The following is a 26,368-nucleotide window of genomic DNA, read 5'->3' on the forward strand; positions in this document are numbered from 1 at the left end:
CCAGCGCTGGAGTCTGGCACAGTGCCAAGAGGTGAGAATGCCCCATGATGAAACCCTCCTGCCCCTTTTGTTTAGCAGACCCAGCAGCAAGCTATTTTTAAGGCAGGTTCTCGTCCTCCAACACTGTATCCCCAAAAACCCCAACCCAGCTCATCTGGCTGTGTCCATGCAGCTACTGATATCCCACCCTAGATCCATCCACATTAGCTGTAATCTGGTGAGAAGCATATTCAGAAGGAAGGAGAGCTGGAGAGGTGGGGATCAAATATTGCCGTGGAGGTCGGGTAGGTGGTCAAACAAGATTGTGGTTGAAAAAGAGAGCAGAAAACCATTGGAGGTCTTAAGAGTGGAGAAGAGAAAATACTTAGCAAGTACTCAGATTCAGAGGGCTCAGTGGAGTCCAGGACATGAAGACAGGGCAAACAAACTCTGGAAAAGAGGAATGCCAAACTACCCCAGTTGACTATATATGGCCGTTACATTGTGGAATTGTTCTCCCTCATACATGGTGCATATCTGTAGAATGTAGTCTTTTGCTTGAGCTCGAGGCAGTTTCAGTGAAAGCAGAGAGGGCCACCTGAGGATTTCCATTCCCCATTGCCAGCTGGCCCTGCACCAGCGTGATAAAACTCCAAACAGATTCCAGCAGCTCTGCTTGGGAACTGCCCATCCTGCACAGAGCTTTCTGCACTTCAGACCACAACAGACCAGACAGTACCAAGCACTGAATCTGGTAGGCAACACTTAGTGACAGTAATGGTCCTACTCAGCACCCATATTGCCCATAATGGTCCACGTTAACAAAAAATATTTAGAACACAAAAGGTTGCTTTAGCATTGATGAAAACCTCACAGAAGGTTAGGGCTGGGTACCAAAATCACATAACTGAATTATCTTCTAATGATGTTCTCTTAAACCATTACACCAACACTTCTGTAACATCATGCCTGCCTGAAAAGTGTAAAGGATTTAAAAATCACACAACACTAGTTCTGATGATGGACATTTAAGCATTTAGCAAGCTTGATAGTAAGGGGAAGTTACAATGCCATGCACTAATATTTAGGAAGGACACAACAACAGCATATTGACAGTGTGAAATAAATAAAAATACAAAAAAAAGAAACATTGATGTGACTCAAAGAGAGTAAGATATTTCTAGCAAACTGGGTGGTGAGTAACTGGCAGATTACTGAAATCCTTTAATAATATAGAGTAAACTGTTGATCCTTTTTGCCCCAACCCTATTTTAGTAGATTGTTTTCAGTAGAGAAAGAGTTTGGCAGGATTGGCAGTGGAAACAGTCTATTTTTGAAAAAATGAAAATATAATAAGTCGTATAATGTTAATGGGACAACTTTTTACATCTTATTCAGAGCCTGAATTTATGTAAAAGAGGTTATTCTGCTCAGATCAACCCTTTTTGCACAGTGTAACAAAATGTCTCATGAAACAGAGAACTAACATGTATTGTCATGAATACTGGAATGATGTCTCAGTGAATTTACTTTAAATAAGCTCTCTTCCTCTAGCCAAGATAGGAGCCCACAGAAACCCAAACAAAAACACCTTTGTAAAGAGGCGGTTAAGGCTCTCACTAACCCAACAACAGCTGCTGTTCAACCAGTTGGAGTCTTCGCTGTTAGACCTGGGATGCTCAATTTGTCACTCACAGAAATGGACGAGTGAACTGTCCAATCAGAAAGGTCAATACAGATTCAGAGTGATTGTACATGCTACACACTCTCCCAAGAGTGTATGGGGAGTACTTGTGTCTTGACTTGATAAACAGCTCAACTGGAAAGGCATTCAGTGGGGTAGTCCACATGGCTGTGCGTCAAATGTCTGAATACGCAAGAGCAAGCTAAGCAAAACAGGGCCATTAAGCGAAACATTGCTCAGGAAACACTGACCACATTATCAACAGACCACAACTTCTCACCACAATTACGCAACGTAAATTATTTTGAACATCAAACCAATACAACCCCCTTTCCACCTACATTATACAACTAGACTGGCAGTTCAGTTCTGCACACTCACTATGTTTAATTGCATCATGCACTTTCAGCTAAGAGTTTATGTAAAACACCTGAGGAAATTCTGGTTTTGATACATACTTGAGACGACTGCATCAAGTGGCACAGCATTAGAGCAACAGTTTGAACTCATCCTGCTCGAGCAACAGTTCTGGAGTTTTCAAACAGGAAATGGCAGCTCTGCAATGTAAAGTGATGGCTCATGCCGACACATAAATAGAGCAGAACATATCCAGCCAATTTGCCTTTGATGCAAACAGTTCAAACGACAGATTAAGCAAACCTCACATCATCTCTCCATGAGTTACGTGGCTGAGTGTGATGTGAGAGTGAAAGCAGAGAGGGAGCGCGCAAGAGCTACACTGAAGTCCAAGAAGCCATCTGTTCACACAGGGAAGGTAGCCTGTATGCACATTTTCAGTAGGCTAGCAACCATGCATGTAGCCTTTAAAAACATGCCACTTGATCACCTGTGTGTATGGAAGCCATAGAACAAGCCTAAATACATAATGAAACATCAGATTCTGGATACATTGATGTGTGTCCGAGTTTCCTGATGGAAATGACAAAATACTTTTTAGGATTCAGTCATCCCCAAAAGTGCCACAAATGCCATAAGTGATGATAACAGATCACAAAACAATGTAAAATAATACAGAGCAATCATACAGGCAACATGGAAAGGTACAATGCAGAGACAGAAACTTGAAACAATGAATTCTGAAAGCAGCCTATAATCAGATCAAGGAGTAAAAGAATGTGGGTTTCTGACATGACATTAAGTTTAGCACAGTATAAAATAATGACTTTAAAGTTGAATTGAACAAGAAACAGCTCTGCAAAGGCACATAGTGAGAGCATTTTAAGCCAGTGTCAGCTAAAAGGAGAGGCAATGCAATATGGGGGCAACTGTAATTCCATATGTCGCATGGGGGGGGGGGGGGGGGGGGGGTATTCAGATGACCTGGTTTGAGCGCAAGAATTCATGAGAAGCCATGTCGTAAACACAGACACGCTGTGAGGAACTTGGTGAATGAATACTCGAGTGTGCACATGTTCCGACCAACAGCCTGGTAACGGCGTATCGAGCTCATACAAATAAAAAACCTGGATTTCAACTGTCCAGACTTGCACATTACTGACAAAATGCTTTCTTCACACCCAAACATAACAGTCAACAAGACAATAAAAGGTCATAACCTGCAGCGATAAACTCTCATTTTTGATGACCCCTACCTGCGAGCGGCTAACCCATCATCACGCTCTCCCAAGCAACAGTCACTACAAAACAGGATATGATGTCAGCCCCCGTGCATGCACAGAAAGAAAGATGCAGGCCTGTAGCAACAGCCATCCAGTTTTCCGAAAAACGAAAAGTTGTGAAAATAGCAGTCACCAATTAATTTACCCGAAAAAATAAACACACCCACAATTGCAGACACCTTAGAGTTTGCCAAAGCCGCGCGCGCACACAATATAACAAATGTCTAGCCGAACAGCTACAAGACAAAGCTGCCTCGCGAGTTACATTGTTTCGATATAATGGCATGATGCACAGAATCCTGTGCCAATTATGTCGCGTATTGTAACATGGGCTCCTCATCCACACGAATCCATTATACAACGAACAAATACAACTGAAGGGATTTTAGCACGCTTCGACTTGCGTTGCGCTATACCTATCTAACCCGAAACTTGGTTAAACAGTCGGTGTATTTAACCTAACTCCACCCTAATCATTTTAGTTCCATTTCATGACATGAATACTTAAAAATGCTACAGAGAAGCAGTTTTAAAACCAACCTTGTACACTTGTCCATATGTGCCATTTCCAACCACTTCCACTAATTCAAATATCCCGGCTGGATCCTACAGTAAAACAAAGAAAGGACAAAGGATGTGTTAACATATAACAGGCTAAACAACAACAGTGTGGACAACTTAAATAAATGATCAAAGCAGCTGTTGCGCTCTTGGCTTCATCTTCAACACATGCCAATGCATTTCGAACAAAGAAAAGATCTGAACTCCAACGACAGCACCTTCCACTTCTGATCGCAATAACGCTGTCTAAATGCAGCTGGTCGTTTACACAGAAACAAAGAAAACTAAAGACTTTCAAAGACGCTGCGCTTAATATATCACATATAAACGTGCTTCAAAAAATACTTGCATTGGCTTATATCAATACTTGCTGCCCTTGTCCAATACTCACCCGTAAAGAAGAAAGGTCTATATCTACTAGACTTTTAGCCGGAGAGTCGTTCGCCATCTTTTCAATTATAAACAGAAAATCGCTCTAGAAGTCTTGTCTTCACTATCATGCAAATTAGGGCAGTAGTTCTACATTTGCGGCTAGTATATCCGCTGAAAACTGCCACAAAAGATCGCTAAAAGGACTGCTCCTTCCGTTGCTGAGAGACACGGCTACTCCATGTTGAGGTGGCAGACTGATCGAGGATCCCAATCCTTAACTCCCCTGCACTTTGAGAATCTCACAAACACAGGAAGCCGGTCTGCTGATTCACAGAAAGAAGGGCAGGGCTTAGACAAACCAACCCACAGGAGAGAAAATTATTCAGAAAAGAGTTACAATAAAATAAAGACAATGAACTACTTCTAATGATAAATGTGTTTGAGAAAATATATTGTTTACTTAAAATTCCATTCCTGAATGGATGGCATAGACTCGTTTCCATAGACTCAGTCTCACACATGCGCACGTGTTATCAGCAGGCAGTAGCCTTTGGTTGAAATTATTTGGGTGTGGCAAAAGGAACAATCGGACCACAGTTTACAGTAGACTAATAAATCACTCTGTGTCATGTGCTCGACTGTTTAACCGAAACCTCATAAATAGGTTAACCACGCCAAACAAAAGGCACTATTATATATTTTTGTAATGTTTTTAACGAATAATTCCTAATATTAATTCCTGTAATTATAAATAACACATGTGTAATTTAATTAACGGTACTAATCCACCCACATTTTAGTTGGTCGTTACCAGACGATCTGGGCGGGGTCTAATACAAAGCCTTACGATTCTCCGCCCATTTAGTGAGGGAGCCCCCATGGACTGAAGCTTCCTCGTAGCAACCTCCTCGTCCTCTTTTGGCCCGTTTCTGCCTTAGTCATTAGTGTTGAGCTGATCATCCCGGAAACGATGGTGCCAGCAGATGGAGTCAGCACGAGGCTGCTTGGTCTGTTTCTCAGATGGCTATTGCAAGATTATGGTCCAGGCTGCTTATTCAAACGTTAAAACTATTAATGAACACAAAGAATTCTCTTTCAAAAAGGGTCTGTCGTTTGTTCCAGGTCTGAGAACACATCTATTTATTGAATTACATGTACATGATAAAAAGATCAGATGCTACATATATTGGACATATGAACAATTAATTATTATATTCTATACCTGGACCAAGCTTATTCCAAGAAAATGACCCCTACATCATGTTCATATATGTATTGTAGGTGTGCTTCTGCTCCTGTTCCTTATTCACATATAAGAGCTACTAAATTTCCACTATTATGAACATGTGTAAAGATGAAAATTAGTTTGACTTTTGTCCAAGTTCAAGGACAAATGTCAGACAATGAGACATATTAGTCACCAGTCTAAGTCTAATCACTGGCTATAAAAAGAAACTGATAGGAAGAGAAAGGGCACTTTTTTTTCCATTATGAGGGCAATAGGGTGGCAGAATACTCGCAGAGAATGTAATACTGATCCTGGTTGAAGAGCAAAGAAACTCCCACAAACTGTAATCCTTTTCTAAATGCAGAGCTCATCATAATTAACCACAAAAAGAGCTGACCTCTTACCAAGAGTCAGTGCATAACATTGACTTGTAAGCTACAAGATACAGGAACCCCTTTATATGACCCACCAACTGACAGATAGGAGACAGGACAAACCAGTCAGGCTAGGTCTGGGAATTCTGTGTGTGTGTGTGTGCATGCGCATGTGTGCACACTTGTTTTTGTGTGTGAATGAGAGAGAGAGAGAGAGAGAGAGAGAGAGAGAGAGAGAGAGAGAGAAAGAGAGAGAGAGAGTGAGACCTGATGCAGAATTTAGGAGGGAACAAACATAGCAAAGCTGTTGTGAGAAAGTCTTGTACTGCTAAATCAAATCTTTGAACCAACAATTTCCAGGACAGGAGTAGATGTCTACAATTGTTTACACTCTTTTAAATTTATAAGCTCAAAACCCTACAACATTTAGAAATGTTTTCAGCCAGAAATGTAAATATACTTTGTGTACAAATGAGAGGTGTCATCTTAATATAAAAAAATCTATAATTGGCAGTTTTCTGATTGTAGGCATAGCTATGTTCCATAGCTAAATGTTCTGGATAGCAACTGACCTTATCCTATAGCATCACCATGTAAATGATGGTGGTTTTTATTAACACAAGACAATTGTGTTATAAAGGCCTTTCCTTGAGGCCCATCTAAAACTGTGCATGTTGGCAAATTTGTACATGACAGCATATTTCTCAAATGTCACAAACACGGTTAGAGGAAACAACATGGTGTAAAGATAAGCATGTATTGACTAAGCTTTCAACTAAATCTCAACATTATGTACAATCAGACCCAAGAGTAGTTACTCAGTGTGAACTGTGACTCCAACCTTGCTGGGATGTTCAGTTTGTAAGACCCTGATGAGAAGATGAGAGTGATTGAGAGAGACAACAGAGAGAATGTCATAGTAAGGGCAAATAATGAATATGAGATTGATGAAAAGTAAATAAGGTAATGTTTGATATTCCGAACACATTCACACAGATAGAAAAACACTGCCAACGTAAATGAACAGAGCGGGGGCGTCTGTCCATGACAGGTGACCAGACTCACACTGCCCTCAGGGTTCAGTCGCCGGACACTTGTCAGATGTCAGTAGTTTGAGGGAGGGGGTACCAATGTTTTAGTTTCACTCATAATGCCACTGTGAGCCAGCTGAGGTCCTCTTTCAGTGGCCTGACTTAGTAATGTTTCAGATTTAAGCATAACACCTGAAATGGTTTATATACATTTTTTTTAATCTGAGAGGTCAAAGAGGGCATGAGTATGACTGAGTCTCAATTAAATAATCACAGACATGTGGGACTTCTGTGGTGCCTATGAACAACTATGATGTCATTCATAGTGATGTATACTATTTGACATGACAATTGTTATTTCAGAGATCTTGACACAGATGTTAATTAATGTTAGTCATTCTAAAGTCAATCCAAAAAAATAAAACAATAAATTAATCCTAAAAAACATATGAGTGTAGGCAGGTCATGCAACATGGATGTATACTATACATAATGCATACTGGCTGGAATCAGACTGGAAAGGTAATAAGAAGATAAATCAGTGACTCTTTCTCAGAAAAAGGTGCATCAGTGTTTTATTGTACATATCGACAAAGACTGGAGCTGCTGACAAAGGTAGTAAGTGAGAGGTTTTATATCCTAATCCTAGCTAGGAAAACAAATAAGGCAGGTCCCAGCAACAAGTAAGAGAATTCATATTTCAACACATGATGTCCCAGGCCAACATTTGTTGGTGCACAGGGTGTCAAACATTGGAACCATGTCACAAGACTATGACAGCATCCATACACTGCAGAAAAGTTCCAAAGATAAAGAACTCTGGTAGGTTTGTGACTGGGAGCATCTAGTCACATGCATGCTTCTTCTCATCCTGAGATCACCGGAGAGTCAGCAAACCACAAATACGTAGGCTACATTTTGAGAAGTGGAATAAACACTTTGCGGAACATCAGAGTACAATGTCTGGAAATGTTTTATTTTTTAGACTTCCCCTGGTATATACTAAGAGCTGTGTTGCTTTTGTTTTGTTTTATTTTATTTTCATCATTTATGTTGCTTTTATTTGAACATATTCTATATAAAACATGGAAGGTGATATAAGATGATCCTTCATGAGAATAAAGAGATAATATCACTGATAGTCTGATGCATGTTACATAAGTTTTGTCCAATTCAAAAAATGTTGAATCAACATTGTGTTTTTAAGCACTTTCACAGCATATTTGTCATTCTTATCCAGAGCAACAGAACAATTAACATTAGACATTCTGGAGTGGAGCATTTGTGCTTCCTGGGAATCAATCCCATGACCTTGGTATTGTTTGTACTTTGCTGTACCTGCTCTTCCAGGTGAGCTTCCTGCCAGAATACAGGAAAGTCCTCTCTATAGCAGGAATATTGTCTGTAAATGCCATTTAATAAAAATAAGGGCCAGCAGAAATACTGTATGTACAATAATGCACTCAAGATCACACTAGGCTAGGGATCAGTTTTGTTGGTTTGTTGTTATATAGGTTTTGCACCTCTCACTACAGACAGAAGGGGCTGGATGCTATGTTGATGATCATCATAGAACATACAACTAAAGGGCATGTTGGGACATGCCATGAATATATGTGTTGTGCTTTCTTCAGATAGTCAGATCAAGCCTCAAGAAAACCATGGGAAAATGCTTATTCACACAACACCTTAAACTTTTGCTCTTGATACATTAGCCACTTCTTCCTCTTTTGCATATATATCCAGTGCATTTTAATTCTCCGAATGCCCATTCTTGTTATAATGAGAATAGAAAAGGGAGTTCTCATGTTCTGCAACATCACAGTTCAAAATTATCATATGAGTGACCATTTGAATGGTCGTTTGTTATTCAGTCACGTGGCTCTCTGCCGACCATGGAACACATTAGCACAGCAAACACAAAGCATGTTCCAAGTGCCATAAATTGATCTAAATAGCAGGAAGGGAAAAGTTCTGGGATCAGGTTACCCTTCTTCAAATTATTCCACCAAGAGGACTCAAATGTTCTGATCCCAGATCTCTGCTCTTATTGACTTTTCAAAAATGTGGTTTAATCGCTATTGCAAATACCATTTGACAGCTACGAGTCTTGTCCAATTAAAATAAGCACAAAAGTCATCCCAAATTAAAATATAAAATAAGTTTTATTTTCCTTGTAATGTACAAATTCACATGAAAAATGCAGCATTTGCGTAGTAACCAACAGGAGACGCTACATCGGGGGTGGGAGGGAGTCTCGCACTTGACAGAATGAATGAGGTGGTGCAGTCGCAAACCACAAGGGGAAGATGAGTAAAAAGGCCTCCATTTTGTCTGTACACAGGTGCCCACATGGACAAACAGGTAAACCATCCACCAAAGTGCACCACACAAATATTTTACATTACACAATACAAATAAGAACTAGCGATGGAACGATTTCAAGAGAACATTACATCTTCATACACAGCTTTTCTACTGGATGAGTGCAGGTAAACTGGACCAGCTAAGATTTTAGATGGTCATCTACCCACAATTGCTTAGCCTTCATCCAGACATGAAACATGACAAACTGAATATCATGTCAATAAGTACGTCCCCCAAATCTCAGTGTGTGTGTTTGTACATTTATAGTAAATGTAATCTATAGTTCAAATTGCACATTTTATGGCTTTGTTCTCATCTCAGACAGGCTAATTAGTTTCAAAATAGACCCACAGTGTTTAGTTTCAGTAAAAGCCAGTAGCCACATTGACAAGGAATTTTTCAATGTGAACTTTCCAAATGAACAAATTTTTAATTTAGTAAAATTTGCAGCAGAAACACACAAAGGAAACAAACCCCTTGTCAGTAATATTTCAGTAGCAGCATTTCTTTTGTTTAGAATGACTAAAACTTTCTCCAAGACCAGGACCGTATAAACAACCATATAGTATTTGTACTGATCTAGTGCAATGGTCATTTAAACAGTCTCACTGAAAAGCATGATCATTGTCCTCCAACTTATCTGTCTAACTGTCTCTATTTAAAACCTCATCAAATAACTGACTTTAGGCCTTGAGTAACAAATGTAAAGCAATTCTTAGCTTAGTTGACAAAATCCTTAGCTTATGAAGCACCGAACGTGAATGCATTAGTTCTATAACTGTCGTTTGGAAATTACCTTTTTGTAGTCAGTAATTAAATTATAGAATGTGTTTGGTTATTAACAGGGACACCACTTATCACACATTTCCTGCGATTAATCACAAATTCAATTAGATGTTGAAAACGTTTGGAAGGGAAAAAAAAAACTGATGTTAAACACCATCAAAACTGATTGAGAAAGAGAACCATCCTCAGTATCTTAAAATGCAGCATCTTTGGCACGCATTTGGTGGCCGTATGTTTTATTTTTGTAGCAGTCTTCCTAAAACAGAGAGCTAGTTTTGTAAGAAAAAAAAAAAAAAAACAAACAAAAAAAGATTCTAAAAAGGATTCTGTTCTAGCTCGCTAGTGTTCTTTCTGGCCTTAGCAAGACTAGCCCATGGTAACTGAGCTCTGGAAATGATACAGTATGGTCATGTTGCAGTCTTATGTTTAAGGTAATGAAGGTGAGAACCAAACATGGCAGTATTAAAATCACTACTGCTAGTCATCATCAGAGTAGGCACATTAACATTTCAACCGTTAATCGGCAGCACGGCAAGGCCGCTTGCAAAACCACCAAGTCTGCTTCTCAAAGGCTCGCAGTTAAAAGCAGCTTGTGCAATTCAGAAATGAGCTGCATGTATTAAAGCATCAACAGCCTCGATTATTACCCTGCTACACCAAGAGTGGGTTTCTGTCAAATGGAATACAATGCTGAAGGCAGGCTATCGTTGCTTTAGTGTGGCTCTGAGGGCACGTATAACCCATCCCTTAAAAGCTAGTTCTTAGCTGTTCGCAGCACCACACTTGATATGACGCTTGTACACTTGTCAGGGGCCTAGGCCTGATTAACCAGATGCCTACGAGTTCAGGAAAAGTGCAGTCACACACTACTGAGGAAACACAAAAACGAAAGGTCATCCATTCAAACAGGCGTGTCAAGGCAATCAGACAGCTTGTCTCGGAAGGTGACTGGAGCCTTACTTCAGGAAAGCGAGTCAGAGCTGGGCCTGACTCATTGTGACATCACATATGAGACTGGTGAAAAGTTGCAGCATTTGGTTTGATCAGACAAAACACTTCGTAGAGGATGAGAAGGAAAAAAGAAATTGCATACCGATGACTTATCGGTGTGGGAGTTAGGCTACTAGGTACACCACCCAGATTTTTCACAGCAGTTTTGCTACAAGGAGTTGAGAAACCCTCCATTTCTCAATTTCTGCACCCCCCCCCCAAAAAAAAGTTGCTTTCATACAACAAACAGAACAAATCTTGTCTTATAGTTCCATGACTGTTGACAGGTGACAGACATGAATTAGACATAATTAGTCCCTTGAGGAAAGGGGCCATTCTGCCCATCTTTGCCTGAGGATAACGTTCGTTTTTAACAAAGCTACAGCCATGTTCCAAGTTAACGGGCATAGAAGGCTAATAAAATAACATGGAGGTATACAGCAAAGCCCTTCAAAATCCAAAGATTCTGAAAGGTAACAGTGATTATCCATCACATTTTCCATGGAATACAAGGTCTTCAGGTGCTTGCTGACACTAAATTAACCAATTTAAAAGAACATTTTGTATCTACTTGGGGTCATATGCTAGTGCTAGTTTATTTAAAAAAAAAAAAAAAAAAAAAAAAAAGTTTAATATGCAGTAATTTCATCCAATTCTGTTGCCAAATGACGTGTATAGCTATATCCCATATTTCACAGACAGCGGATGCATTCTGGTTTCTTAATCCCTGTATAAATTTAGTATACTGTTTAGTGGTAGTGTTGAAGTATCATAGACTAAATATTTATGACACCAATCTAAACCAAAACACAAAGCAAATAAACCTGAATAATCCAATTGACTTCAAATTTATCTATAAATTGCCAATAATCTGGGTGAAAAATCTGCTGTATTTAACTTCAATATAAACCATATAATTATCTAATAAATTATTGACTAAATGAGACATGTGCTTTTCCACTTATATCAGTGTTTTTGAAAGGTCTTAAAACATTAAGATTTTAACATTTTTAACAGTTTACTAATGTTGCATTGCAAAATAGGGATATTTCAGACTTGAATGTATGAAACTGGGAGTTCCTACATTAGAACATGCACATTCTTTAAGGGAGGTAAAAAATGTTTGTGCATATACATGAGAAGATCATGGACTTTGACCCACATTGAAGCCAGTAAATACACCAAAATCTCATGAGACGAATTTTGGTCAGCCAGAAACACCTTAGATAGTGTTGCAGTGCTGTCTGTCTGTTCCTGTACAACCGAAACATCTGTAGCTACTGGAGTGGAACAAAGTCAGTCACTCTGCCTTTTTAAATCAAGACAGAGCACGTGCTTTACTGCTAGGTCAGTGACCCACTGTAAAACTCAACAACTCCAAACCGGGTGAACAAACTTCCCACACAAGCTTCCAGCCATGTAAAAAGGTGTCACTCAGCACGGAGGGAGCCGAGCTGCTGCAGACAGGAGATTGAGGCGGTAGAAGGTGCAGAGGTGGACTGCTACCCCTGACCCCCGCCCTGGGCCATGCAACCCTGACAACGAAAGTGACAGGCAGCCAGGGAAGGCCAGGGTCATCGAGGGCGCTTGCGGGTGACAAAGATGAGGACTCGGCGGATGGCAACTAGGCGCTCCTTCAGGGAGGTCATGGAAAGGATGGTGAGCTGGGCCTTGCTTTCCAGTGGCAGTACTGCCAGAAGCCACCAGCACCAGGCCGGCCCACTGGGGTTCCCCTGGAGAAGAGGAAGAGAAACGAAGCCACCTTTTCATCATTTCAAGCGACCAGGTTCAGTTCATCGGGTATTAGCAGAGAAACTCCTTTCATTTTAATAGGTGCTAGTAAAAATCATTTTCACAAAAAGGTTTGGAATTAAATTCAAGCAGTGGGCCATTCCTGATTTTCACCTGGGGGTCAGGGTCTTTGCTGGGCAGGTGTCCAAAGTGACTGAGGATCTGGCTCTTCATGTTATCTTTGAGAGAGGTGAACCAGGCGGTGGCCTGCTCATACACAGAGTCATGCAGCTTCAGCAGGTCACCCAGTTCCTCCCCCTCAGCCTAAATGTGATTCACATATCAGGATGGAACATTGTGTGTGTAAAAATTAGTGAGAGAGGGACAGAATAGAACAGAGTGAGATCACCACACACACACACCCTCTTACTCCTCTCTCACCTTCTTGTCCTGCAAGTATTCTATCTTGGCCGTGTTGTAGCCATCCCTCTGGCCATGGCTGAGCACTTTGAAGCGAGCCACACCGATGGTGTCAACCACAGAGCGCCCGTCAGGGAAGAACTTCACATCTCTCACCTCCAGCATGCAGCCATAGTCAGCAAAACTGATGACCAAACACAGCCTTGCATCAGAGACCATGTACAAGGACAACTGACTTCAGCATCACTTTACAATAACAAAGTACTAGACAGCATCTTAACCACTTATAGCATCTTAATTACGCTAAATTACATAATTTGTTTAATATGCAAAAAAACCCAAAAAAACAAACAAACACTGCTTTTACTAGTGCACCTCTGCACTAGTCTAAGACACTATTCCTGCACAATGAAAGTCGAGATGCTCGGAAAAGCATGACCTCTGGTTCATCTATTCTTCTAGTTTTGTTATCTGTACTCCAAATCAAAGTGCTTTAGACCTGCTTACCCCTTCACTTCATCAGAAATACACATGCCAAACTGCTTGGTTCCTGTCTCTATGGCCCTGCGGATCATCAACCTATAGCGAGGCTCAAAGACATGCAGGGGGCAGGGGATTGTGGGAAATGCCATGGTGCAGACGAAAATAGGCACTTCCTGGTTCAAGCTGCAAGAGAGGAATTTTAGCTTTTAGAGAATTTCACACTCACACATATTAAGTAGTTCAATTTCACATACACAAGGTCACTTTACAATGACAGCGGGGAAAAAAAAAGAAAAGTAAAATGCCAATAAAACCAGCGTCAATATCTTCATAACATGCAATGCTTTTTATCTGATGGTATAACAATAGTTCATTTTTGAGAGTCATTTATACAGCTTATCTTTTGTTAAATTACTAATAACTAAGTACTTTCAACCCAGAGCTCCACAACCTATGCACAAAACCTGCCTGAAAAAGAAATTGTGTGTCAACTGATATCACAGGAATCCAAATTGGACTCCATTATAGCTGAGTCAGCTATAATAGTGAGGTCTGTTCTACATATCAGGTTTTGTTTTTGGAGAACAGGTATATAGCATTTCTTTTTTAACCTTTTATATGGACCGTTTGCTAACAAAAACAGGCTCATCATGCAATCTGACTACGTGCCAACAAGTGTTTATGTGAAGAATGTCATCAATGATTACCACCGGAACAAAGAAGGTACCGTGGCTCACAAAGAAAAATGCAAGCACATGGATAATGATTCCATTATGCTTTGGCCAAAGCCAAAGCTACAAAACTTTGGGTTGACTCGTAAATGCCCCTTAGGCTGTTGTAGAGAACTTTGAACATGATTCAGGAAGAAATTGCTCACTTTGACAGCTCCTTCAGCTCTTCTTCGTGCACTTTCCTCCTTTCTTCCAGTTCCTCACGCAGATAGCGCTGAAGTACCTCCTCCATTAGGAAAGTCTTATTGTACCCTCTATTGGCCAAATACTGCAGTTACAGGAAAAAGAGACCATTTTGCTGTTTTGATTAAAGTCAACGCCCCCCCTTCCTAATTAATAATAACAAAAACAAAAAAAAAAAAAACTATGAAATATGGAGAATATAAAAATATACATATTTTAGCAAAGGCATCAGCACATGTGTATTAGGTGCCTGTTTTGGTGTTTAAATTGACCTCCTGTCAGTCACTTTATGAGACACTCCTCAACGCCCCATTACTCCCCATCTCCATCTCTTTGGCTAAGAAAACATGGTGGAATCTAGTATGTGCCCTGCATCACCAGGTGTACTGGGGACAAAAAAAAAACACGCTGTGCTGGCTAAATAAATACATAAATAAATAAATCATGTCAAGAAATGTAAAAAAAAAAAAAGAAAAAAAAGAAAAAAGAAATCCACAATAGTTTCCGTTTTCCAAAATGAGAAAATAAGCGACGTTCCTTCTGGACATGTAGCTTATGTAAACGTATGTCTAATTGACAGTGTTACGTTACATATCTAATGTAGTATATACACCTTTATCACTTAGACAGCCAAGTATAATACTCTGAGTGAACCACATTCAGATAAATATATGTAATGCTGGTCAACTGCATCAAATTCCCTTGTAACCAACGATGCTAAGTAGCTAACAGCAAAATAGAATTTCACTGTCAAGAAGCTAAATTTCATAGTGGGAAACATCAGGTTAAAAACACTAACACCATCATGCCTCAGCAATGGTGTAGGTTTTATTACAATTTTGGAGAGGGGGTCATGGCTTACACCACCCAAGCAGTGCAAGCAGGAATTAATGGGGAGGACACGTCTCCCCCCCTCCCAAAAAAATGGGATGCCCACTCTGACCAATTGCTACCTGCTTTACCAAGAATAATTTGTAAAGTACTTGGGCAGCATGATTATACAATACATCTCTATGGGGGGAGGAGGGAAAAAAAAAAGTGTTTCATCCTCTTAAATTTTCCAAGCAGAACAAGTCAATTCTTTGACAGAGATCAGCATTGCAGCCCCTGCATACATGTACTTACACCCTGAGCTAACAGTTACACGTGATTCACTTTTTAAATAATGAAGTATTTATTAATAAACAAACACTCACTGCTCAAAAGGGAAGTCATGACAACTTGCTAAAAAACTGTAATTGAACTACAGTGGCCAGTGTAGATCTTGGAGGCATGCTTGGGCTCCATTGGCAAGAATGCAAGGCAGATCCAAAGAGTAGAAAAAAATCGTTCCAGTCTTGTGGTTCACGTACTTAACCGCTAGAGGTGGTGTTTCTTGAAACTTCACTAATGCACCTTTAACAGTGCTCATGGGAATTGTAGAAAGTTCCAACATGTCATGTTTAGCTATATTCTTGAGAGGAGGAACTGGACACTCTTCTGTGGACTGACGTAATGAGAGCTCTCAACCTAACACTCGAAGCTGCCGATGACTAAACTGGATAATGTGCACTTCCAAGTTGCTTTGGTTACTACTACTCCCTCAGATACAGCACCCAGACAGATAAAAAGCCTCATAACTACAGATCTGGAACAAGTACCTTTATTGAATTATCAAGGAATGGCCCAAAACCAGTAACACTTAAAACCATGTCCAAGTTGTTATGGAAGAGCTGTCTGAAAGACAGAGAGAGCAGAAAGAAAGTAGAGAATAACAGATGAACAAGTACCTCAGAAAGGTTCTCTTTACACAAAGGGCAGTTGGGATTGTGGTCAAGGCAGCGCTCCAGACATTTGAGACAAAAGGTGTGTCCACAGGGAGTAGTAACTGGTTCGTAAAACAATCTAAGGGGGAAGAAAAAATGTTTTAGTAGAAATGACTTCTAATGAAGTATGTACCATCAATAAACATGTTATACATGTTGCTTAAGTGCTGCTGGGGTTAGAATTAGTTAATGGGGAAAGGTTTTGAAAGGTTTTTACTGGTTAGGTTTCAATATTACATGTCCTAAAATTCAGCGTGGCACCCACCTAAAAACATGTTTTGCATTTTAAAAGCACGAGAAGAAGTTTAAAAATTTCACCTCATGCACAGTGAACACTCCATGTCTGCACTATCCAAGAGCTCATGTGGTACCTCCCTCATCCTGCACAGGACAGGAGGAGTCAGGGATGAGCAGGCTGGATCTGAGAGAGAGGTAGGTAAGGAGAAAGGACAGGAGAAAGAGCAGGCAGCAAAAGAAAGACAGACAGCAAGAAGACACAAGGAGAGAATCATGTACTCAAGGATTAGAACAGAAAGAACAAGCCTGAAATTCCATCATCCTGAACTGCGCTCTGTTTCGGTTTGACCTCATCATGCAGTCACTCTGCTGTGACTTATACCTTGTTTAAGAAGCTTGCTTGGAGGCCCAAGAGCACCGGCATCAACAGGACATTTTCTCTTAAGACCCGGAGGTACAGGGAGTGAGGAGAGGACAGCCGCCAGGTTCTTGGACTCTTCCACGCTGTTCTCTGTCTGCTTCAAGGATGAGGAGCTCCCACAGTGAGCTGCTTTACTGCTGAGGGTAGGGTCCTGCAAGGTGAACATGTAAAGGTGTAAAGCTTCAGTGACTCAAAAGTGCGACATGAAAAACATTTTTCACAATGTAGTTACAATGATTCAACCAGAGTGCATCAGGCACAAGAGTTGAAAGAGAAGGGTGACTGAATAATACCAGGATCAGTAAAGTTAGATACCACAAGCTTATTTTTAGAAATGCTACCAGAAATGCCACCACACTGATTTGCTTTCATCCATGTTATCTAGGTTTAAATGTTCCTTCATGAGTTGGGTTATTGATGTATCATGTACCATGTATCAAAATGTGTAGCATATCATAAAAGGATGCCCAGAGGGAGGGGAGGAAAAAAAAAAAAAAAAAAAAAAAAAAAGCTACAGACTATAAACAGACTGGCTGTACTGCTTTCCCTTCTCTCTGATGTTTGTTCCTCGTACGACAAACTGGACTACCTCAGAGAGCAACTGACCACCCAGCAGTACATGAGGGGTGTCTTGTAGAGAAATAAGGTTCCATGAATCCACCATACTAGTGACTCAACAAAACCGTAATTTGTTTTTATGTGGGAAGTAAAGACTCGCGGCATCAACTCCACTGATGATGCAATAATCTGCTCTTCACTTGGTCCTGTTCCACCTGGATAAGCAAAGCACTTATGTAATAAATGCTGTTTACAGATTTCAGTTCAAACTCAGAGCAGTCATCCCTCAGAGGTTGGTAGCAAAGTTTGGCCTACTGGACTTTAATACCTCTTCTGGAAACTGGATCCTAGACTCCCAGACTGAGAAACCACAGGCAGTCTGGATCAGCAACACCACCTCCAGCATCACTACACTGATAACTGATGTCCCACAAGGATGGGTGCTGAGCCCTCTGCAGTTCACAGTGAGGCTTGTAAAGCAAATCACAGCTCAAATCAAGTTAGCTGATGACACAACAAAAGTGGAATAAGGAACAATGAGGAGTCAGCATCCAATGCAGTAACTAATGATCTAGTAGACAACAATCCGTCAATATTGATAAAACTTAATCGAGATGGTCACTTCCCACTGCATAGCAGCAGCTCCTCTGATTCAAGATTCTTGATCTTAACATCAAGCTGGGCCCTCAGTTAATTCCTCAACACAATGTCTGCAGTGTCTCCATTTCCTGCAGGCTGCTAAGGAGACTAAGGCTAACCTCCATCCATCTATACTGTGGGAGGACCACAGAGTATACTGATCAGCTGTATCACAGCCTCATATAGGACCTGAAATGACCACGAGACTCCATATCAGATAGTGAAAACAGCTAGGAGCATCATTGAGGTCTCTCACCCTCCCACTCAGGACACCGATTAAAAATGCTACATCAGCAAGGTCTCCAACATAAGTGGAGGACTCCTCCCACGCTTTCTTTTCCTTCCTGCTGTCTGGCAGAAGATTCTGCAGCATCCAGGCCAGCTCTGCTATAATTTGCAACAGCTTTACACAGTTAACTCATTCAGGTCTGCACACCTACATACCACACACACACAATTTAAAACTATGAAGTGTATCTTGTCCAACCGCACTGTGTATTTATTGTACTCCAATTTACTATATTGTGTTTTAAAGCCTTATCGAATTGCACAATGCATCAGCTTCATGTGCAGTGCTATACATCATCTTATAGTATGTAGTCCTACAGACAGTGTCCCTGTCTCCTGAGTTACACAAAGGCCCTGGAGTAGCATTACTTCATTTCACTCTCTTGCCTTGATAGAAACAGATAAGACTTCCCTTTTGAAAATACAGACCATTTTGTTCTGTTTGATATATTTTGCTTTTCTGGAGTTCAAGATGGGTGAAAGGTCAAATAATGAGAGTAAAAATGAGTGAAGCAAGAAATAATGTGGGAACACATAAATAAACAATTATTTGTATAGTGTGTGTGTGTGTGTGTCCACCTTAGAGCAGCCAGCTCTAGCTCCATCTCTGGGTAAGGAAGAGTGAAGCGAGCTCAGGAGAGATGAAGGTTTAATGCGAGAGGAGAGCCCTGTGCCTTGATGTGGATGCAGAGGTGTGACCAGACTGTCCTTTTCAAAAATAGAGGAAAACATCTCACTCAAGATCTGCAGAGAGAGACATAGCACTTATTCACCCCAATATCAGACAGAAGACAACATTCCCAGGGTGCAAGCTGAAAAACTGCAACGGTGACGGCTCATGACTCAGTCAATATTAAATCCTAATTAATTAATAATGGCTCTTTAATTAAGAAGTTATAAACCCTTAATTAGGCTCTGATGACAATAATAAGATAATAGCCCAGGATGATTAAAAGACATGAAAAATACCAATTTATATTGCAATAATATATTTATATTTACCTTCTGCGCCTCCATTTTGACAGCCGTCCAGTCTGGCTTCAGTGCTACACAATAAAAATATTCCTGCAAGGCCTCTTCTCTGCGGTGGGAACTACACAGGGCTTTGGCCTTAATGTAGTGTGCCTGGTACCAAACAAATAATGTATCAGTCAAAAAATTAGTGCTTCCATATGAACTCTGTTACTGAATGTTCACAATGCAAACAGTGCAGTGGGCCTGTGGAAAAGACTATAGAAGAAATAAAAGAAGGAAGAACAAGAGCATGAGCAGGGGGGAATGTTCCGGGTAGCATTTCATTTTAGACAGAGTGAAAGAATTGAGTCCTTTGAATGTGCTCTTTGGGCCGAATTCGTGCAGCAGTTGTCTGTTTGATTATGACTAAGCCATCAGGCCTGTGCTGGGATGACAGAAAAATTCCCACCGCGAGTAAGCTGGTTATTAACTGAGAGAGATGGGAAATTTGATGCAGGCTTTTATAAAGTATATATATTAAAAAAAACCACATTTTTAACTTAAAAGCCCCCATCCCCCCCAGCCAAATATAAACGAGTAGTAGTTATTATTGTTATGCCATTATTAAGTTATTATCAATCTATGAGGCTATTAGAATTAGGCACCAAGTAGTAGGATATTAGAATTAGGAACTAATTACAGGCTATTGTTGGAATAACAAAGTAGGTGAATCACTTACGGATGTAGGAAGGTTTAGCTCCCTTTGAGCCTCAGTAAGATCTCTCTTCTTTAGCCAACTGAGTGAAGTAGTAGTCACCTGACGAAGTTTAAGCTATCTTATCATTTAGTGGCACAGGCCTGCTGAACATACCTAGTGATGTCATGGCATCTTTTTTACACCCAAAAAACTCACGATTTAACCCTGGAGCTTGTGCATGCAAAGGCAATCTCGGAGCACAGCTGTTAAAATGGGAGGGAGCATGAGCGCGTCTTCCTAACCTTTGCTGATGAAGGACAGAGCTGGCACAAGCTGTCCGCATCCTGGACGGCCAGGCTGAAGTTCTTCATGTCCATGTGCAGCTTGGCTCGCTCTGACAACAGCCTACAGATAGAGGGAGCTGTGGAGAGGAAAATAAGACTTTAACCTAATACGGTCCAAACCACAGGCATGATATCCTACAAGAAAGCCTTCCCAGATTACCTTAGACAAAGTCTCCAGTTTTTTCACTGCAGGAAATATCAGATAAAAATAAAATAAAATAAGAGAAAGATAATGGATTAACCTGCATCATGCTAAGCAGTCCCCAGCTGAGCGTCTATTACAACATTATCAGCATATTCTGACCTTTTTGTGCAAAATGTCATTTTAAGATTAGGATGTAAAGAGAAGAGCAAGAAAGAAAATATGATTCTTGGTGGCTTCAACATGTAGAATGTATATAATAAAGTAATCAACCGCCAATCACAAGTAGAGTGTAGACAGCATATGTATCTGAATATTTTATCATGAATTCTCTTGTATTGTTGCTGCTGTTCGCATACAGTTATTTATATGGTACCAAAATCTACCCTGGTAAGCTGTGTTTATGTCTGAGTGTAGCTTTACTGCCAAATGTTATAACCTTATGTGCGCAATGTGAGGGACTGAAGGCAGATCACATGTTAAACCCATATTGTACAGTAGAGTCCATTACTAAGAACTGTTTTTATTTCACCATTTGATCAAAAAACAATCAATTCTATTTAATTAATATTTAGAATTCAGCAGCATGTTATTTAAGACATTAAAATCAAATATGTTTTGATTTCCATTTTGAGGAATTCACACATGGGAATGACATCTGATATTTTGTTCACAGGCTCTTTGCTCAATTTATCTAAACTTATGATACAACGCATTTCCTTCGAAGATGTGTCTCAGACATGACGGGTTAACGGTGCTCATCCCTTAAGGACCAACACCCGTCATCAACTCAATTAGTATGGTTCCCTTTGAATCATTGACACTATTGTCAGTGCTTTAACTATGCTGCAGACAATAAAAGGAAAGTTCTCCAATGTGAAGAACTTGGTGAAGAATCTCAAATCTGAAACCATCCTGAATTGACAAACATGTTACAGCCCCCAAGGCTGTCCTCACTTATCTGGATGTTTCTTTAATACTGTTCTCTTAGTGAAACCAGTAAACCATCTGATTACATTTTGATCTCATTGGCATGGCCTCTTACAATGTTCCTTTCACACTTCCAAGTTTAAAATAGATCTCCTTAAATGTCTGGTCTCCAACGTGACAGTCAATAACAGACAATGAAAACCTCAATTTCCAAGAAATAGCATTTTATAAAGCAGCAGGCTATTTATGTCTGCCTTTACAGACACAAAATCCGGGTCATCAAAAAGGAGGTCAGCTCTGTTGTAACGTTCTGCATTTGTCCCATACAAGATCTCATCCAAATCCTCATCACAGTCAACAACAGACTACTGCTGTTCCTAAATCCCCCCATTTGCTAGTTTTAAAAGTTATACATTCAAATAGAAAATGAAGATGCAGATTTTAGCATTAGTTGAATAGAGAATAGTCCTGTCCTTTATTGCAAGTTAAAGAAAACATGCACTTGAGGCAACCCTAGAGAATGTCTTGGGGGTACACGAGTTTTGTTTTTTTTTTAAATATAAACAAGAGTTTATATATATATATATATATATATATATATATATATATATATATATAAATAAATTTTTAGACATCTTTTCAAGGGTGATTACGTAATTGTAATTCAATACAATACAAAAATGTAATTCTATACAGCAGTTGGATCTTTGTACCATTACAGTCCAAGAGAAGACCTCATTTTTAAAAATGACTCCATCTTACATAAGGCAGTTTTTCTGTACCATCCTGTACCTGGTGAAGAGACGATGTGCTTTACAGAAGTCTGCTGAAGCCTACCCAGAATCCTTTTCAGAAGCATCAGCTCTGTAAACAAATCATTTTATAAGGATACAGAATCTCTATGATCCTTTATGTTATTAAAATTTTTAATTAAATGCTTAAAATCAATTTTTTCTTCATGTAAAGACTCCGTCAAGATGTGTACGTTTCATTTAGGCTTTTCAGATCTGAGTAATGTTCCTTAGTATTTAAAAAAGAAGCCCTGTTTTTGCTGAGGCTAGAAATGTACCAGGATGCTACACTAGCATTAAACAGACATTTAATGTACTTTACTGTAATTACTACTTAATCTAGGGCAATCTTTCAAATGTATTCATCACATACTTTTTGTTCTTCATGGATACTACTGCCAGTGTGACAGAACTAGTGCTGGATGGTTAGAAAGTAGGTCTAATCAAGATGGGACACAAATTGTTTTTTTTTTGTTTAAAAACCCCAACAAAAAAACCCACACACATTATTTCACTTCTTCTTACATCTAGCTGCTTTCATCAAAGCAACAAGCATTTCTATTTAAACTCGATATCCTCCTTGTAACGACGAGACTTGGGTTAACAGCCGATTGCTCTGCTAGGGCTTCTAGTTTGCAATAATAAGCTTATCTTATTTTCATGCAACAGGCACAGTGCCCGCCAGTGAGGAGTGTCAGCTGAACATATGTGTTTACACTCTGGCTCTTTTCGCAGCATGCTGCGAAGTGAGAGAAACCGCCAAACGAACGCCCACGCTGGCTCCATCAGAAGATGGAGAGACTAAATCAGAAAACCAGGCAATTCATAATTCTGATTCATAATTCGAAACCATTAATTCCTAATGCCGGAGCGCTACAGCCGGAACCGCATTTTGCACCGGCTCCTGGATAATAGGGGAAAGGCTAAAACACGATTTAACCTTTTGGGCTAGCAAGCAAACACTGGATTTCAATACGGTGGCTCACCTTCTCACCAGCTAGTCAGCTTTCCTATCTATATCTAGCGTGCTCCTTGACAGGTTAATTAAGCTTATGTCAGCGGGGGAAAAAAAGGTTCTTCAACAATGAAATCTGAGACTCTCTTAGAGTAACAACTATACGTTAATTGAAGGGTTATCGGTTATTTTTTTTACTACGTTCACGTCACTTTGGTGCAGATAATTAGCTTATTCTTAATAGAGGCCAACACAGGCAACAGGTAAGCCTATGTAACAATTCAAATCGTAGAGGTTACGCGGAATGAACTGATACGTTGTAGCCTATGATTAGGGCATCATGACAAGTTACTTGAAAATTCACGCTGCCTGAGCAGACCACCAAATTTAGTTAAAGGTTAGCATCCTCCTCACTGCCTAGGTACCATAAACCCCGAGTCGGTTTTATTTAAATGTGGACTGGCCTTTTCGTACAGACATCTCCTTTCCTCCTCGAAAGAAAATAAACATATGAATAAGTAAATATGAACAAAGTACAGAACAGCATGGCGCAATGGACTCCGTAGTGCAACCTTTAATGCTCAGCAGGTTAAGACCTAATGCAACACGATAGAAACATTTCATTTGCCACGCTGCAGGGCTAAATACATGTGACAAATCGGTGTCTGCCTTTGTGACATCAATTAAGTTTAACTGAGAATGTTTGCCTTAACGAATGTAGCTTTCGTTAAGAAAACCTGACTATGTTCATCTAGATTTGTCAACGATTCCATGTTCTTCTCCATAAGTGACCGGATATTAAATATTTTGTGCATTATTCCAACGGTCTTTGCAATTCCTCCCGGTCTAACTGCGGGTCTGAACCCAGAGATTTGTAGTAATTAGGTTAGACAGAGCGGAATGAAGGCATACTCCATACAACACCAATTCCCAGATTGTTTTCTGTTTTCTCTTATAAACGACGAGCATCTATAGAACAAGACAACATTTACTTATTTAAAATGAGACCACAACATAGCCTACAGCGAACACAGCCACTGACCGTGAAGGCCAGCTATCCTGAGGCAAGTTGCAAAGGTCCTGAAACAGACTGATGAAAAGGCATGTGCTGGGGTGTTTTGGGTTTTTTTTTGGTCCCCAGGTCTTAAATTCCGAGCATAATGGAAACAGCAAAGGTGGTTTCTTTAGAAATGTGTGTTAATATATTTCTGTATAGTTATTTTGAAATATTTGCTGCAAAATCGGACGTGATGGGGAACTTCAGAAGAACAATGTCGCCCCCTGTAGCTGTTTCATAACTGCCACCGATAAAAGTAGGTCAACTGGAATTATAAAACACTCTGCTGCATTAAATATTAGTAAAAATAGGCTATATAATGTACATAAACAATAAAACAAGAATATTTACCTAGTTCGACTGCCTTGTCGTACTTTTCTAGGGCACTGAAGAGATCTTGGGTTTTCCAAAGGCGTTCTCCTTCAAGCCAGTATCTTCGAGATGTACTTTCAACATGGAACCATTTTTCAAGCACGCCGCTGAGAACAACATTAATTCTGAAGCCGTTTGTGTTCGTTTGTGACGAACATTTGTTTATTTTACATCGGCAACATATGCAATCATTGACAACGGCATCTTCATCTTCAAGGCAACGTTTACAAAAAGTGTGTCCACACACTAAGGTTGTTGGCTCTAATAGTAAACAATTGCAAAGCCGACAAGAAAACGGGTCTAGTGGTTGATTTGTGTCAAATTCGTCTCCATCAGAACAGATGCCCCCATTACCGCTTGGCTTTGTTCTACCTTCACCGGTAAAATGTTTACTCTCAATCAGTCCTTTTACGCGTATTGTTCGGGCGATGTTTTCAACTAAAAGCTTAAGTTCCTCTGGCTTAAATCTATGGATGTTTGCAGCGATACAATAGGAGTCTAAAGCCTCAGCTATCCGACCCCCACGGGCCAAGGCATCCGCTTTACGCAGGCAAAGACCTCTGTCAGGCTGTTGAAGATCGGCCAACTGAGAGGAATAGATCTCTACAGCAAGGTCGAAGTCTCCAGCCCGGCATGCCTCTTCAGCGACTTCGAGCATTTCGGAACACAGACCAGATGCGCTTGGATTGGATATGTCGTGAACAAAATGTTCAGTGTGATTCTGGATTCCAGCATCCATGTTGTTCGTATTCAAAGCAAATGCAGCTCTTGTTAAAAAAGCGAAGTGTGAAAGTTATAGGTACCGGTCTTTGGTGGTAGGCTATCCAGGTTACAAAAGCCTATCGCTACCTCGTGGTGAACTGCATCAACACCAAATCCGCATGGACTTTAAATAAAATTATATAAATAGCGTTCAAACTAGCTAAATATCCCAACAAAAGTGAAGCCATCGAAAACACTACGAGTAGCCCAACCTCCGAAACTCTACAAATTGCGCAAATGTATCATAATGTATAGGCCCTGAATGGTCCATCAATCGCTGCTCCATCATATATGGTCCGTAAAACACTTGTGGATAGGCTACATTTTAACAAAAGTGATAGAGTGACCAAACTATATCGGTCCAAATGAGAAAAACCATCAGAGCACAAAAATACTCTTTTAGTTATATTGGTTTACGTTTGATTTTAACCGTGAAAGGTCCCTTGCTACAAACAAAACAGAAAATAGGGTACGTTACCGGTAACAACGAAAGAAAATGTTAGCCAGTGAAGTCCCAGCTCTCAGCATGTCATCTTTAGACATGAACACACTGAACAGTAAAATCTCTAGTTTGTGAAGAGTATCCGATGTCAATTTTTAGAAGGTCCATTAGTTTTTATATAAGACCCGAGATTTCCGGCAAACTGCACTTTGCGTAATCCTACGAACTCCCATCTTCTGCAATCCTTGATTAAGTTCCTTCCATCTCCAATTTTTCGAAGAGTCCAAGCTTCCATTTTAAACATGTGGCATGAAAGGTCAATTTAGCCTAAAATAATTGATAGGCTCAAAATTGAATGGACGGATTTTCAGAACATCCCGTACTATCCACCTCCATAGATAACAACGCCGTGCG

At 40.1% G+C, this 26,368-nt stretch overlaps 2 protein-coding genes across 16 annotated transcripts in view; both read right to left on the reverse strand.

Annotated features, from left to right (window-relative positions):
• The window catches only part of LOC113578485 (mitogen-activated protein kinase kinase kinase kinase 4-like), a 44,369-nt gene extending 39,603 nt beyond the window's left edge, over nucleotides 1–4,766 (reverse strand). For 7 of the 11 annotated variants that reach the window (XM_035534618.1, XM_035534621.1, XM_035534624.1 and 4 more), the window contains exons 1-3: nucleotides 4,697–4,766; nucleotides 4,256–4,556; nucleotides 3,844–3,909 (exon numbers count right to left, since the gene is read on the reverse strand). In XM_035534618.1, the coding sequence (XP_035390511.1) occupies nucleotides 3,844–3,909; nucleotides 4,256–4,312 (123 nt within the window). In that variant the 5' untranslated portion in view covers nucleotides 4,313–4,556; nucleotides 4,697–4,766. The remainder of the gene's footprint in view (nucleotides 1–3,843; nucleotides 3,910–4,255; nucleotides 4,557–4,696) is intronic. The other 4 variants (XM_035534625.1, XM_035534623.1, XM_035534622.1 and 1 more) reach the window with 2 other exon arrangements.
• A 4,249-nt stretch (nucleotides 4,767–9,015) lies between these two features.
• lonrf2 (LON peptidase N-terminal domain and ring finger 2) lies at nucleotides 9,016–26,368 on the reverse strand. 5 transcript variants are annotated; one of them, XM_027011792.2, is made up of 14 exons: nucleotides 24,730–26,368; nucleotides 22,368–22,439; nucleotides 20,462–20,580; nucleotides 20,202–20,279; nucleotides 19,511–19,633; nucleotides 19,088–19,216; nucleotides 16,985–17,174; nucleotides 16,684–16,786; nucleotides 16,330–16,444; nucleotides 14,524–14,645; nucleotides 13,671–13,829; nucleotides 13,185–13,347; nucleotides 12,918–13,067; nucleotides 9,016–12,745 (listed from the first exon to the last, which is right to left on the reverse strand). In XM_027011792.2, the coding sequence occupies exons 1-14, from the start codon at nucleotides 25,487–25,489 to the stop codon at nucleotides 12,587–12,589; spliced, it is 2,442 nt and encodes an 813-aa protein (XP_026867593.2). In that variant the 5' UTR covers nucleotides 25,490–26,368; the 3' UTR covers nucleotides 9,016–12,586. The 5 variants fall into 5 exon arrangements, with proteins under 5 accessions (XP_026867593.2, XP_026867592.2, XP_026867594.2 ...); XM_027011791.2 differs by having other exon boundaries at nucleotides 19,088–19,252; XM_027011793.2 differs by lacking the exon at nucleotides 22,368–22,439 and having other exon boundaries at nucleotides 19,088–19,252.

The sequence above is a fragment of the Electrophorus electricus genome, chromosome 16 (assembly GCF_013358815.1).
Source record: "Electrophorus electricus isolate fEleEle1 chromosome 16, fEleEle1.pri, whole genome shotgun sequence".
Lineage (NCBI taxonomy): Eukaryota > Metazoa > Chordata > Actinopteri > Gymnotiformes > Gymnotidae > Electrophorus > Electrophorus electricus.